Source organism: Apteryx rowi, unplaced genomic scaffold, assembly GCF_003343035.1.
Source record: "Apteryx rowi isolate R43461 unplaced genomic scaffold, aptRow1 scaffold_142, whole genome shotgun sequence".
Taxonomy (NCBI): Eukaryota; Metazoa; Chordata; class Aves; order Apterygiformes; family Apterygidae; genus Apteryx; species Apteryx rowi.
This window is the reverse complement of record NW_020447664.1, coordinates 470,734-484,951: the sequence shown is the minus strand read 5'-3', so window position 1 is coordinate 484,951 and position 14,218 is coordinate 470,734. Positions and strand designations below refer to the sequence as shown.

The window sequence follows — 14,218 nt, the reverse complement described above, 5'->3', positions numbered from 1 at the left end:
TGGCCCCGCTCTGCGCCGGGTCCCTCGTGCGGAGGCGGCGGGGCCTCGGGGGGGTTCGCGCCGGGGCACCTTCAGCAGCGCGGGTAACCGCCCCATCGCGCCCTTCCGCCCGCTCTCTTCTGCTTTCAGTTCTGCGTGCGGAGTCCTGATCGTCAGGCGTCGCAGTTACATCAGTAGAGAGCGCGTTCTGCCGTTTGGGCACACTTAAATCTGTTTTGCGGCGGCTGGGCCAGTTGAAATTGTTAGTATTTGTGTAGCAGAGAGAAACTTCCCCAGCAGAGTTCAAGAAGCGGAATCAATGCTTCTCATCTGGTTTTGAGCAGAGGAGTCAGTGTGCTTGCTACACTGCTGTTGACAAAGGTTATAGAGTATTTTTCTATCAGCTGAGCTGTGGAGATGGTGACCTCAGGCTGCAATCACCTCTGACATCGCTGCTTCATCCAAAAGAGGATGCGTATCTATGCTTGTTAAGTGTGAAACACCTATTAGGTGAATTAAACACTGAGAAATGAAACAGAATTGGTTAGGTGGTTTTTAAAAATGACTGCCTTATTCAGACAGGTCTTGCATATTCCAGAAAGTACTAGGGACTTGCCTTGCTAGAATAAAGGCAGTTAATAGCTTTACATTCGCCTGCCCGTTAAGTGCTTAGCATGGCTTACTGGCCTGTTGTCATGTGTCTTATTTTTAATAATCAATCAGTGATACTACTGTCCTCTTTAGGCTGCTTCTCTGCAATCATGTTAACAGCTGAAATGAGAATTTTGCCTTTGAAATTCAGAGCAATTAAAATGTGATCTTAATTCTTTAAAGAATATCTCCTTTTGTTTAAATACAGCAGCMTTTCATTGCAATGCATAAGATGAAAAGAAAAAAACGTTAATATCTGCAGTGTTGGCTATAAAAGCTGACGACTGCCAATATCGTGCTTGCTTGCTGGCCATTGAGCTGTATTTACCTGCAGGTTTTGTGGTTGGATGACTGCTTTCAATCCTGCTGGAGCAGTTCAAGAAGCTATTGTCTCACTCAACTGAGATAGTATAGCCTCCAGCTATAGGAGATGGTTAATGTCTAAGCTGTTCTAACATGATCACAGGTAGTTGTCGGGCCACACTGCGTCTGTTTTCTCTTAACGTGATTGTTGAGAATTTTAATCTAGTTTTGGAATTCTTTAARATATTTTCTTTGCTCTGTTAATTTACCAGAACTATGTGGTATATTCTTAGCTAGTGCAATTAAAGTTTTAAGTTTCAATTAGTCTATTCATTCCCCTGACTGCATATATATATATATTTTTTTGTAGGTGACTCAGCCATTGTATGTATGAGATTTGTCCACACACTGGCTCTTCAGACAGGTCAGCTATATTTTTCTGTGATCAGTTTGATTTTATCTGAAAACTCTGAAACTGAGTTTTATAAGAAACTGTTATCTACTGCAGAATATTGAATTACTTGTACCTGTGGAGAAAGAGCTGGACACGTTTGCTTTCTTTTGGCATTGTTTAAGAATGCTATACGGTATAAATCAGACCTTCCAAAACTTAATGTCCATGTAGCAATGTCACTGGTGACAGCAGCAGATCTTAGTTGCATACGCACTGAGGGAAGAGTTGATTTCAGTCTTCATTTGTGTCACGACAGTAAGGGCTACATACTGCTGTTACTTTAAACTGCCTTTTCTTGTTGGCTAATTACAAATACAACTTTGCAAAGTCTAATGGAGATGTACCATTTAAACTCTGAACTGTATAATTCAATTGTAAATTTATTGATGCTCGTTTAAATCCCCTTTCCTGACTCCTGGGAAACATACTGTTAAGATGGCTTGGTAAAGTTAAAAATACATTGTGTATTTTCAGTGTAGTCACCTGTGAGGAAGGACACTAGCTTTTAACACCATGGAGCGTTCCAACGTAAGAGTCTAAGTGAGCTAGTGAAAAACTGTGATAAAAGTACTTATCTTTTAAAGTGCTTCAGAAGATGGGTGAGCATTCCAGTTACAGATGGGATGCTGAGGTGAGGTGCAGAATGTAAGTGGTTCAGAAAGCTCTATGTAAAGCACGGAGTAGAATGAAGGCCTTTTCCCAAGCGATTGGTGCTGCTGCTGAAAATGTCTCTTGCCCTGGCCCCTTTTTCTGCCTCCACACTATGGCACCTTAAGTGTTCTGTGGCTGTGTGCAGCCTAAACACAAGGCAGAGGACTTAGCCTGTCACAGATAACTCACAATCTAAGTTATGTCACCGAAATTAGTCCTTGTAGAAACTGTTCTTTTCTCTTCAGATTTTCAGACCAAATAACTGGTCTAATGTATGACTGTTTAGCCTGTGGTGAGATGGTGGTCTGATTTGGTTTGGTTGTGAAATATACAGATTGCACATTGCATGTAGCCATCATAAATGTTGAGGGGTAGTAAATTGTGTGGGTTTTTTTCTAGTCAGTGGCTAAAGTTCCGGTTCCTGCTGTTTGATGCCTCCAGTGAAAGTCAGTTTCTAGCTTTTCAGTTATGCTTTCTTTTGCTTTACTTCTGTATCTCTATCTCATATTTCTCACTTAAACACTTCTATTTAGTGTGTAACTTTTTATTAAATGTTTTTCCTTTTCAATATGTCTCCCCTTTCTGTCCAGTTTACTCTCTGCTGAAGTAAAATCAGTTTGTAGGCTAGACTGTTCAAACAGAAATGTTTTATTGTACTTCTGTGCCTTGATTTTTACTAGTTATACCTTTTGACTTCGTGTTGTTTGGATTCCTAAAGTCCTTGTGTTACCATGGTAACTGACTGTCTCAGTCTTTTAGAACAACTCTTCCCAACTTCTGTGTGCATATAGAGTATTAAATTTGAGTTTAGCATGGTGAGCTATGCTCTTCCCTTTCTAGTCCTGTTTTTTCTCAGCTGTCATCATCTTCAAAATTTCTTGCTGAGGTTCTGACTGCACGTCTTCCATCATCTCTTCGTTTGTACCTTCCCCATCCAAGGTCCCACCACGCAGTGGGATCTTGTTAATTTCTTTCTGGTTTTGGCCAAAATTGACCCTCCATGCCAGCAGGAGGAGAAAGAAGCTTAATGAAGGGGATCCAAGCAACCTTGAGGACTGCATCTSTGGCAGAGCCACTGGACAGCATCCATTGACTTCCTGAATACATTCCAGAACTAGCAATGCTGTTCAGGTGCTCTGCTTAGTGTCTTCCAGTGCCCTCTAGACTAACATTTGAGCCCATCATGCTCTCTCACCCCCCCCTTTTTTTTTTTTTTTGGTGCTGTGTCCTAGAATTAATTTCTGTTCTATATTTCTTTTTCATTCAGCCCTTTTTTTCCTCTGGGAAGGGCTCAGTGACTCAGTCAGGCACTAATTCATCCCARGCCTAAAAGGAGAGGGACTAAAGGTTCTAGCTGCCTAGTCTGGCCGCATGCARTGTCTGGCTAGATGGGGAAAGTGGGGAGGGAAGCTGCATCATGGTAGCTGAGTATGATCAAGAAACTTAGTGATTCAGTCCTCTCCTGTTAGCATGCTGTCTGAGAGGCATTGTGCACCAAAAAAAGTATTGACCTGAGGTCCTCAGATTAATTTTTCTTATTTGCCTCAAGGAGGTGGTATCCGTACTGTCTTCTCTATGGAGGATAAAACAGACAATCAACAAGACCCAAACTTTCAATGATGTGGAGCCAAATTCTACTTGTTCTGTGGGAATGAATGGCATTTATTGTTAAAGCCAGGTCTAAGTGAGTCACTCAGGTCATAGAGTAAATCCGTACTAGAACTGGGGGGAGCTGACGTGGAGAAAACCAGGCTTTCATCAAGCATCTTAACCAATGGTCCCTTTTTCTTTYTCAGGGAGTCTTCAGATGCTACTTGCTTTAGTTTGGTCAGATATCAACAGTGGATTGCTTTCACTTAGCTTCTGTCAGGTTTGAGCCTGATGGTATTTGGGGTGGAGGGAAGAGATTGCGTTTCTTTATATATAGTGGGAGAAAGTTCTTCAGGTAATTCTACTGAAATTCTAAGTTTCAGGAGCTATAAAAAAGGACCTCATTAGACTTCATTTATTTTGACCATTCCTCAATGCATAAGCAGTATCTGTGTAGTGTGCAAATATATGCTCCTTCTATATAGGTTTAGACTCATCTTTCAAATGTCTTAGACTCACATACTCCATTTTCCAATGCGAGTGGGTGAAGCCCTTAAAGTGTATGCTTTTGGGAGCAGGGTTTACCTGTGTCCACGGCATGGTGTCTAGTATGGCCAAGCCTGCTCTGGGCCTATAGGCATGTTGTTGTGCAAATTAGTAGGCTTTGTGTTCTTCTAGGGGAAAAAAATAACATTTTGACTAGAGCATGAATCTAGTTAGTCTAGAATGATAGCATTCACACACAAACATAGTTCGAAAATCCTAATTTCCTAATTATACAATTTAAAAAATATTTTAAATGACGGTAACACTAAAGYGTTTCCCTCTCACTGTTACACAGTGTGATAAAAATAGTTTTCATTCATAAAAAGCTATTTCCTTTGTTAAATAATCTGCTTAGCAGAGAACAAAAGTTCAGTTTATGGTAAACTGTAGTTGTATTATAGCCTCAACTCTGACACCTTTGTTCCTGGTTGAAATTAGACTGTAGTCTTTAATCTTTTGTAGCTGAAAGGCAGTTTTAAATAACAAAGGATAGGTGATTGAGTAGTTACTGCTCAGGAGTTATGAATGTGACCTAGTGCAAAAATCCTATGTACTGTATGCTGCTGCTCCTTTTTTTAAGTATGGAGTTTAACTTCAGGGATCATAGAGTCTAGCTGCTTGTTCTTATAAGTGGTGCAGTATCATCCTGTTTGTAATTTTATCAGTTTTAACAGAGCTGTCTGCATTCTGAATTAACTGTTCTTGCATAGCTCCTGTATTTCTTCTTTTTAAAAGGAATTTAGCCCCTTTTCTGGTTCTGGTTTATTAGAATTGTGGCATTGCATTGTTCATCTTAAAGCAGCTCTTTGGAAGAGGACCAGGTACTGGCACTTGTACAGGTACAAACCCATTGCGTGTTTTTGTTTTTTTCCTAGTTGTATTGAAATTTCAAATCTTTAATACCAAAAGACAATCCTTCAAAACCAAAATACCTAATTCTGTTTCCTTTTAGACCTTTATCAAGGTTTAGTAATGTGTTGCTGACTTTTTCAGTTAGAAGGTACATACAGCAGCAGAAATGGACACTCCTTGGGATTTTATTCTAGCTTGTAGGGAGAAACAATGTGGAGGATGTCAAAATGAAAGGTGACAAATGACAATGGCTTTTAAATAAGAGTTTGTGATTCTTATACAGGGTGTAGGAGATAAAATAGCAAAATAAAAAGGGTTTCAAGAAATGAAGTAATAAGACTGACTTTGTTTTATGAGCTTTTACTGACTGTGGATGCAAGAAAAAACGTATAGAAAGTGGAGATAAGTCAGATTATAAAAAGTGTGTACAAAGAACATGTATAAAAGGACAGTGAGAATCAGCAGGGGCAGATATTGGAAAGGCCGAASTGCAAACTGAGGTGCAGCTAGCAAGAGACAAAGCTATCAAGGTTCCTATAGAAGTACATTAATACCAGGAGGAAGACTAGAAAATGTGGCCTTTTGTTTAGTGGAGAAAGTATGTATCTACAGAAGATGCAGCACATTTAAAGTGTTCAGTGCCTTTTTTGCTTGTCTTCTCTGAAAGATAATGTCATGCAGGTGACTAATTTTGTTAATACTTCTGATGAGGTAATATTTTGCACTAGAAAGTACTTTGGTTTATCAGGGCCAACTGTGCAGAAATGTTCAGCTTCGTCGTAAAATTGTTAAAGCAGCTCAAAGTTCTTAGAGGCTGTCGCTGGACTCGCAAGTACTAGAAGACTAGCAAAGGGAAACCTTCAGTGTTATATGAAAGAGCTGAGGAAGAGGAGTTGGAAGTTTGACAGTTTTTAATCTGAACTGCTGGTAAAAGATGAGATAAGTAAGCAAGTATTCTATTTGCCAAGTACTTGGAAGATAACCAGGAGAAGAATGGCAACATGAATTGATTTGTGAAAAACTAATTGCATCAGATAAGCCTAATATCTTTCTACTGCAGAGCAGCAAGCCCTGTGGATAGGGCAGGAACAGTAGAGGTCTTGCCCCTTGATTTTTATTAAAGTTTTCTGAGGGCTGGGTATAGTTGTCTTTAATAAAAGCATCAGTCAATTGGCTGATGTAATGTGCTTATTAAATTCTCAGGGAATCTGTGTTGGAGGACATGATGAGAATTCAAAATGATCTGAAAAATGGGATGAAATTCAGTAGGGACAAATGCAGAGTACTGTACCTCAGCAAGAATTATCAGCTGTTCAAATGCAGGATGAGGAATAACTGCTTAGGTACTAGAAAAAAGGACCTGGGGGTGTACTGGATCACAAGCTGAACATGAGTCAGTGTCATGCTGTTAGCAGAAAAGGCAAATATCTCACTGGGATGTTTAAACGGGAGTATTGTCTGAGAGATGTCATGATTAAATCCTTTGGCTGTATTTACTGTTGGTATATTCTCAAAGTACGAAAAGTATCTGTTTTGGGTGCCAGAATTCAAGAACAATTTGGACTACTTGGAAAGAGTTCAGAGAAGAGAAATGAGAATGATYAGAGTTTGAGGAAACATAACTCCACAGAGATGGAGGAAAATTAGAGTTTGGCAAGAGATGAGAAGGTTGAGGGGAATGTAAGAGACTTCAAGTATTTAAAAGATTTGCAAGAGGGAATGCTGTTTTCCGTGGCCATGATGGACAGTTTGAAATAGGGTTAAGTTTCATCAAGGAAAACACAGATTATACCTTAGACACTTTCTCACAGAAGAAAGTAGTACTTTAAGAAGTCTTTTTATTGGTGGCCATCAAGAATGAGGTGGTGTATTGAGAAAGAGAAGCATAGTTGATTTAGGTTGGAACAGACTAAGTTCTCTATTGATACTAGTTTTAGTCTGTGTTGGCCCAAGAAGGGGAAAAAAGCACAGGATTCTTTTTGTCCACTGCTTGGTCATATCCAGTGAGTTTAGACCTTGCACAGGTGCAATAAGTTTGATTATGCTATGTGTATTAGTTTGGAAAGATACTGTGTTCTGGATGTTGATCTCTCTCTCTTTAGGATTTTGCTTCTTTTGAATGAAGCATGTTCTCTGGTGCTGTAGGAAGATCCTAAAAACCTCAGAATGGTAGAAATTCTGTGGTATGGGGTATGTGTGTGTGTAACTTTAGTGCAGTAGAGCATTGCTAAATTCTCAGTTAGTTTGGAAGTCTTAGCTTCAGATTACCACTTTAGACTCGAGCAGTAATCCTAATGCTTCTTATCCATGCTTAGAAAGGTCCACCTTGGGCTTTGAAGATCATTTTTGAAGGACATATACTTCAGTGTATTAACTAGTACAAGGAGCCTGGGTGAGAGCAGCCAGATTTCAAATTGGAAAGTCCAACTGTCAATATAGCACTGCTATTTTGTGTATAATTATTCTCAGTACTCTTAAAGTTGGTTTTGTGTGGCTGTAGTAGATTGCATGACAAAACAGAGGAGCCAGCTATTCTTTCTACTTCAGTGACTGATTTGTAAGAAGATAACTGGAGCAAATGAAAGAATTATGCTAATCCTATTTATTTTTCTATTATACTGTGCCTCCGGATCAATGAAGAAAAGTACAGTTGCCCTTGTGAACTTTGTCCTTTAGATCCGCCATAGTGATTAGCGACAACAATAGCAAGAGCTTATCTTCTGGAGGATACGTTTAACATGGCAGTAGATAGCGGGAGCTGAAAGTTCAATGATGTTGGTAAGGCTTGGCCTCTAATGTAGAGATTGTATGATGTTGCAATTACATTGCATCACCTGCCTGACTTTACCTTCACCCTGTAATAGTATGTATTAAACTGTATGTCTTTTGGATACAGGTGAATTTCCAGAAGTCCTATTACTGTTGAATTGTTAGAGAATTTTTTTTGTGAGCTGAGAGATAGGGATTTTTACCTCTGTTTCCCAAACAGAAATATTTTTAGAAGAGCGAAGGAACCCTAACATACTGTGACGGTGTGCTCCCCCCCCCCCCACTGATGTGCGCTCTCCTCCTCAACCTGACCTCCCTGTAAACAGCATGTATGTAGGGGCTAGTTGAGTATGCGCCAACTAAGGCCCATCTAGTATGCAAATATGACTGAGTCAATCATCTCCCTCCATAAATAGGGGGCAGCCCAGAGCCCATTGAGCTCTCCTGCACGGCAGCGGGCTGCACTGCAGAACCTCCCCTTGAGCAGGGACTCCTCTCAAGGTTACTGCTCGAGGTTGAGAGATTCCTTACCTGCAACAGATCCTCGGTAAGTGATTAATAGCATGCTGAACTTTTGCGAACTTTGTGAAACTTTGCTGGGTTATATCTCTGACTAATTGCACACATAATTCCTTAGACATAAACTGTTGACCAAGTCTGAGACTAGGACTGGATTCAGCCATACCTAGGCTCCTCTCCGAAGGAGTTTAGAAAGCAAGGGAGTCCAGTCTGAACGTCGTGACTCAATGGGAGGGTCTCTGTTGTGCACRCATCTGACCCTGTCCTTCATGCAGTAAATAACTGAGTGAACCTTGCCAATCGAACCTCGTTAAATCATTCTTATTCACAAATGAACTTTGTTAAGTCACTGTCTTACTGCAATAAACGTAGTGCTGCTTCCCTCTTACGAGTGAAGTGTGTCACTCCTTTCGCAACAAATACCTACCATTGTCAAAGTTGTGAAGGCCAGTGAAGTCAAAAGGGTTCTGTTGGCTTCAGCAGTCTTTGGTTGAGGGTGCTACTGTCTAAAATTGGTGCTTCTGTCACCACAGCAGTAGCTCAGATTTGACGAGCCAGCAAAATGTTCTTTTTCAGAACAACTGAGTAATTCAAACAGCTATATAAAAGGGCTATCAAATAGACAGTCTTGGCAAGTGTGTTCTTTGGATTAACCCTCCCTTCAGCTGGACCATTTGCTGAAAACCACATAAAAAGGTAAGTACTGTTTCAAGAGAGGATCTTGACATTGCTTTTCTACATCATAGACAAATTTAATTGCTAGAGCCTTARTACTGGCAATATTGAAGATCTTTGGTGTGAAAAGGAGTAATGATTTTTGGCACCTATTTGGGCAGCCAAGCTTTGAATACCAGTGGTGTATGGATGAAACACAACTTCTGCCTGTCTGTCGTTCTGTACAATTGTACTACTACAACAGTTACCTAGCCGCTTGGGTGAGATCAACCTGTGGATGAAGGGTGTGTGGCTGGAGCAGAGACAAATGTAATACCTCTGAGCAAACGGAAAGCACTCTGAAATTGTTTAGTCTCCTTTGGTTGAAGGCATATTCAGGTCTCTGACTCTAAATTTCATTAGTTCATCTGCAAATTTTACTTTTCATTTGCAATAGAAATTGTATTTTCTTATGATTGTCTTTTATAGCACAAATACTTTATTAAGGAATGGCCAAAAATGTGCAAGTGCACATAATGCTTTACTACATAAATTGTATGCCCTTTGCGAGGAAGGTGCAATGAAAAGTAACTTACAGTTTTGTCAGCTCTGTGGAGTCGTTACTGTGTAGCATGTTAGTGTAGGTACCTGCTTAGAGTTCTTCCCTTTCCCATCTCTTATCCAGCTACATCACTTCCAGAGAAAGAAGAGTGYTTTTGTCAATAGTGAGGCGGTTAGCATAGTTGCTTTCTGAGCATGTATGGGCTATGAAGAATTTTTGTGCCCCAAGCTGATACTGGTATGCTAGTAGCATTTATGACACCAGTTCTTAGATTATAGTTATTTCTGCAGTGATTATCACTACAGCATATGCTTAAAAGTGCTCCTTCTTTGCTGAAGGCTGCTGGTCCTCATAATTGCATTGGTAGAATGGATCATATGAGTACTTTTCTCAAGTTCRGTGCAAAGTAATTTGGATTTGCCTAGTCCCCAGCTTGAATGTGGAACAAATATAAAGTGACTCAGTTTATGCTGCTTGCTGTTATCCTCCTATTGCATAAATGGCGAGGAAGCAACAGTATCTTAAATGCCATAATTGTCTGTCCAGCTGAAGTCACCAGTAAAACTGTTGTAAAGTGGTTATTACCAAACACTGATAGGTATGGTAGGAGAAATAACAAAGACCACTTGGACAGTGACTGTGCTCCTACCAGACTGATTAGCTCCTACCAGAAAAAGCTGGATGTATCAGGTTGAGAATATGTTGATGTGTACCCCATGAAAATTATTTCTATTGACTTGTTGTTAAATTGTAGTTCAGCTTTTGTAAATCTCACTTTCCTTAGGGACYGTCATTCCCAATATTGTGGACAGTCAATTATACAAAGACAGGTGTTTAAGTTCACATAGCAGTATTTGGCAGTCTGCTCAGTGTTTCACTATATCTTCCCATCTTATCTTTGCTAGATACCTGAAGTGTGTTTTATATCTATGGTCTCTTCCATCAGGGAACCTTCTCATTCCTTGGATACTAGTTTGTTTTTTAGCTAGGTTAATGTTTCCTCATTTTGAAAGTCTGGTAGTGTATTCATTAAATATAGGTGTGAAAATGGGCTTGTAGACATCCATAATATCAGCCTGAAGGATAGGAAAAATGCACTAACTTGTGTCTGATTCCCCTCTCAATGTTCCATTAAGGTAAGATAATATTCAGTGCCTCAGTTTAGGTTTTTACCTTTTGGTTGTTTTACTTTCATTTGGGTGAGGTAGTTGCTTGTAGAGTTCCTTTTCTGTGTGCTTCAACTAAGGAGAGGCCAGATCCCATATTCATACCGTGTGTTACAACACAGTCTAAGTTAGGTCTTTGCTAAGTTCTTTAGTTCTGCCTGTATAAAGAAAGGTATTTTAAAGACTCCGCAAGGAATTTCTAGATTGGAGTGTTTGCAGGCAAGGTGCAAATGAAGTTAATGTCTGGCAGAGAGCTGTACATGTGGATTTGTAACCGCATTAATCGCAGTGGTTTGCTAGGTATCATGGATAAAGCTTACTCCATCTGGAATCAGGTTGCTCTTCTATATTTTCTGTAAGAAGCATACAAATCTGAGGAATTTGCAGAGCCTCTACGAGGGGTTCAGTTTATGCTTAAGTATGATCTAGCTGAAGCTTCAAGGTGAGATGTCAGCTTTGAAAGAGCTGCCCTGCGGTCACTGTTACGTAGACTAAGTGACCCCTCCTGCTCCTTTGTTTGGAAAGCTAGACTAAAAAGCCACTGCTTGCTTTGTGGTTCTTTAAGATGTTTTCAGGTGTATAGCATGCTCAGCCCTTGATCCCTTTACTGTGAGGTACTAAGTGTCAGACTGGGGGTGGGGGTTAGGATGCTGGACACCTCTTTTTCTCTGTGGGAAGATCTGGAGTAGAACTGTAGCTTCATCCTATAAACCTGAAATCCAAGACCAGACTCATGCTCATCAGAAATGGCTGTGGGGGCAGCCCTGGTGTTAATGTCTTATGTTCCAGAGGATATTTCAGAGATCTGGCAATTGATGATGAGCAATTTGGTACCTATGGAATTGCCAGTTTTGTTAATTTCTTAGTGATTTATAAAAAGCCATTAAATTTTTTTGTTTTAAATGATTTGTCTGCAAGTCATCATTGTTTGAGTGTTCTTTTACAGAAATCTATTGGATATGTTAAATGGAGTATTTTTTGTAATACATGTAATGGTATTTAACACTATGTATGTATTTAACTACGTATTTAACACTATGTATGACTTTTTTTTTACATCAGCACATAAAACCAGCAGGTGCTTCTAGGAATGTGCAACTTCTCTTCAGTTTGCCTGTGACAACTGAGTATGTATGAGAGAAAACAGGCACTATTGTTTTTTCCAGCATTGTTTTTAACCAATCTTGATTAGCTATTTGTGTAGTATATTTACTTTGTAATTTATTTGTAACGTTAATGTGTTATTGAACATGTGCAAATTTTTGAGGGATGTTACCTCCCTCATATCATAAGAAATATAATAAAACTGTAAAAGGTGCTGAAAAGGAGACAAGGATGATCAAAAGCGTGGAATGGTCTCTAAGACAAGCTATTACAGTTATTTCTGCATGGCGAAGAGAGGACTGAAGAGAGAATAGAACAGTTTATAAAAAATCACAGATGGCAAGGAGGGGGTAAATAGTGAATAACTTCTGCCCTTTCAAATACGAGAATTGGGAGGCTTTGGCTGAAACTAGCAGGTGGAGCAAAATAAGCAAAAATTCTTCCCTGTGAACTGTGGAATTCCTTGCTGCAGGATGCTGGCATGTTTGAAATGTGTCCAGAAAGTAATGAGAAAATGTAAGAAAAATCCATTTGGGTGCATTAAATGAGAAGGTGTAGTATTTGGCTCAGGAAGCCGCTGAATTGCAAGTCACTGTAATCAGGGAGAGTCTACGGGGAGGTATCATTATGCTAGTCTTCCCATGGGGTTTGATTGACTGCTGCTTTTCTAGATGCTGGGATAAATAGACATTTGATCTGACCTTTCAGGGCTGTTCTTGTGTTGTTCTGTTAGCCTTCAGCTGGGGTTTTCATTCTTGGGTTACTTTTATTCAAAGGGTAGAGAGTAAAAGCTACTTATGCATTTCGTGTTTGGAGAGAGTGGTGGCAGTCATTATGGTGCTTTAAAAAGCTAGCCTCTGGTTTGACATACTGCTTCTGAAAAAGCAAGGCAGATGGGGAAATCTGAGTCGAGCATCAGGGCTTGAGGTATCTGAAAAGAGGTTACTTCAGAATATTTGGGTAGATGGTGGTGGTGTTCTAGTTAGTGAGGTTCACACTTGAGGAAAGAGTGCTCCGTGATACATTTGACATGCTAAATTAAAACATTTCAGTCTTGGTTTTAAGAAAACTAACTTTACTCGTTATTGCAGTGAAGACATACCATTCTATCTCATACTCCTGTTATGAAGAAAGTTTCTATGCAGAGGAGGAAAATAATCTAGAAATGGTAGTTCAAATAGCGAACATCAATATTACTCCAAACATGAATATGTTAAGGAGAATTTCTCCTTTTTGGTAAGTATGCTGGATAAAAATTAAATATAAATGGAGTGATAATAGAAAGCTATTGCTTATTGAAAGCGGCAGTTCTGTAGGTGATCTAAAGACCTTTACTGACTGTCAGAATCAAGTGCTGAGCAGATTGCAGCGGTTAAAGGGAGATCAAGTGCCAGATTGTCGTGGAGTCTGTTTCCATTTTACAGATGTCTCACGCTGCTGATGCTGTAGAAATCATTCGCAAGAGATAAACAAGCGCTTCATTTAGTCTGTGCTATTTAAAGGCGTCGATGGGATGTATTCTAGCAGGCTGCTGTGAGTTAATTTAATTTCACTGATTGTAGAAGCCCTTCTGTAAGGGGTAGTAATTTATTAAATGGCTAGAAAACTTCTGGATTTGTAAGACTGTTCTGAGTAACCTGCATAGAGTAGCTAGATGGACATGGACTGTAGTTTAAACTTACAGGCATGAAGGAATTGGGCATTAAACACTAGTCCTATACTCTGTTCTCTTCTCGTCTTGGTCCARCTTATGTTCTTTGACATAATGTGTAATTTTCTCCCCTCGGTTTTCTCATCTTATCTCATGGTAGTTTTGAGAGTATATTAATCATTTTAAGGAGCTAAGCTGTCAGGTCATATAAATTCTTGTGCATAAGACAATTGTCAGCTACAGCAGTCTAATCTCCTAATGAAACCTGTTTAACAGGCTTTTTAAATTATTTAATGAGACTTACTTTGGTTATCATTAGAATTTAAACAAGACAAATATAAGCAGTCCTGCTTGACAAACATTTTAAATTTTGTTAAAAATCTTTGATACAACCTTATAACTTTCTTTAAATACTATATGACAAGGCTAAAAGTTAAGTTTTTAACAATTCCTCCCATTCATGCATAGTATTTATATTGATTGGAGGGCTGATGTATGCACTAGAAGAGCTCTTTCCGTCAAGCATTTCTGACTGAGCTAAAGTGAATGTGGTACATACTTCAGAGCATGTATTAATTTATGATGCCATATTTTAAAATTGTAATTTAAATCAACTATTAAAAAACCCAGGTTGAAGTTTAAAAAATTTGTAAGAAGTCAAGATATACAAGTGCAAATACTTAAAGGTAGATGTAATTTGGTGCTGTTGTTGTTATTCTGGAAGATACAGTGGATGCGCATTTAGCGCTCATATAGCTGAACTTTTT

At 39.3% G+C, this 14,218-nt stretch overlaps 1 protein-coding gene across 1 annotated transcript in view; it reads left to right on the top strand.

The window, feature by feature from the left end:
• Positions 1 to 1,258: 1,258 nt before the first annotated feature.
• ATP13A3 (ATPase 13A3) overlaps positions 1,259 to 14,218 on the top strand; it is a 64,945-nt gene continuing 51,985 nt past the window's right edge. Inside the window, exon 1 of the mRNA XM_026058068.1 lies at positions 1,259 to 1,357. Within this exon, the coding sequence (XP_025913853.1) occupies positions 1,320 to 1,357 (38 nt within the window). The 5' untranslated portion in view covers positions 1,259 to 1,319. The remainder of the gene's footprint in view (positions 1,358 to 14,218) is intronic.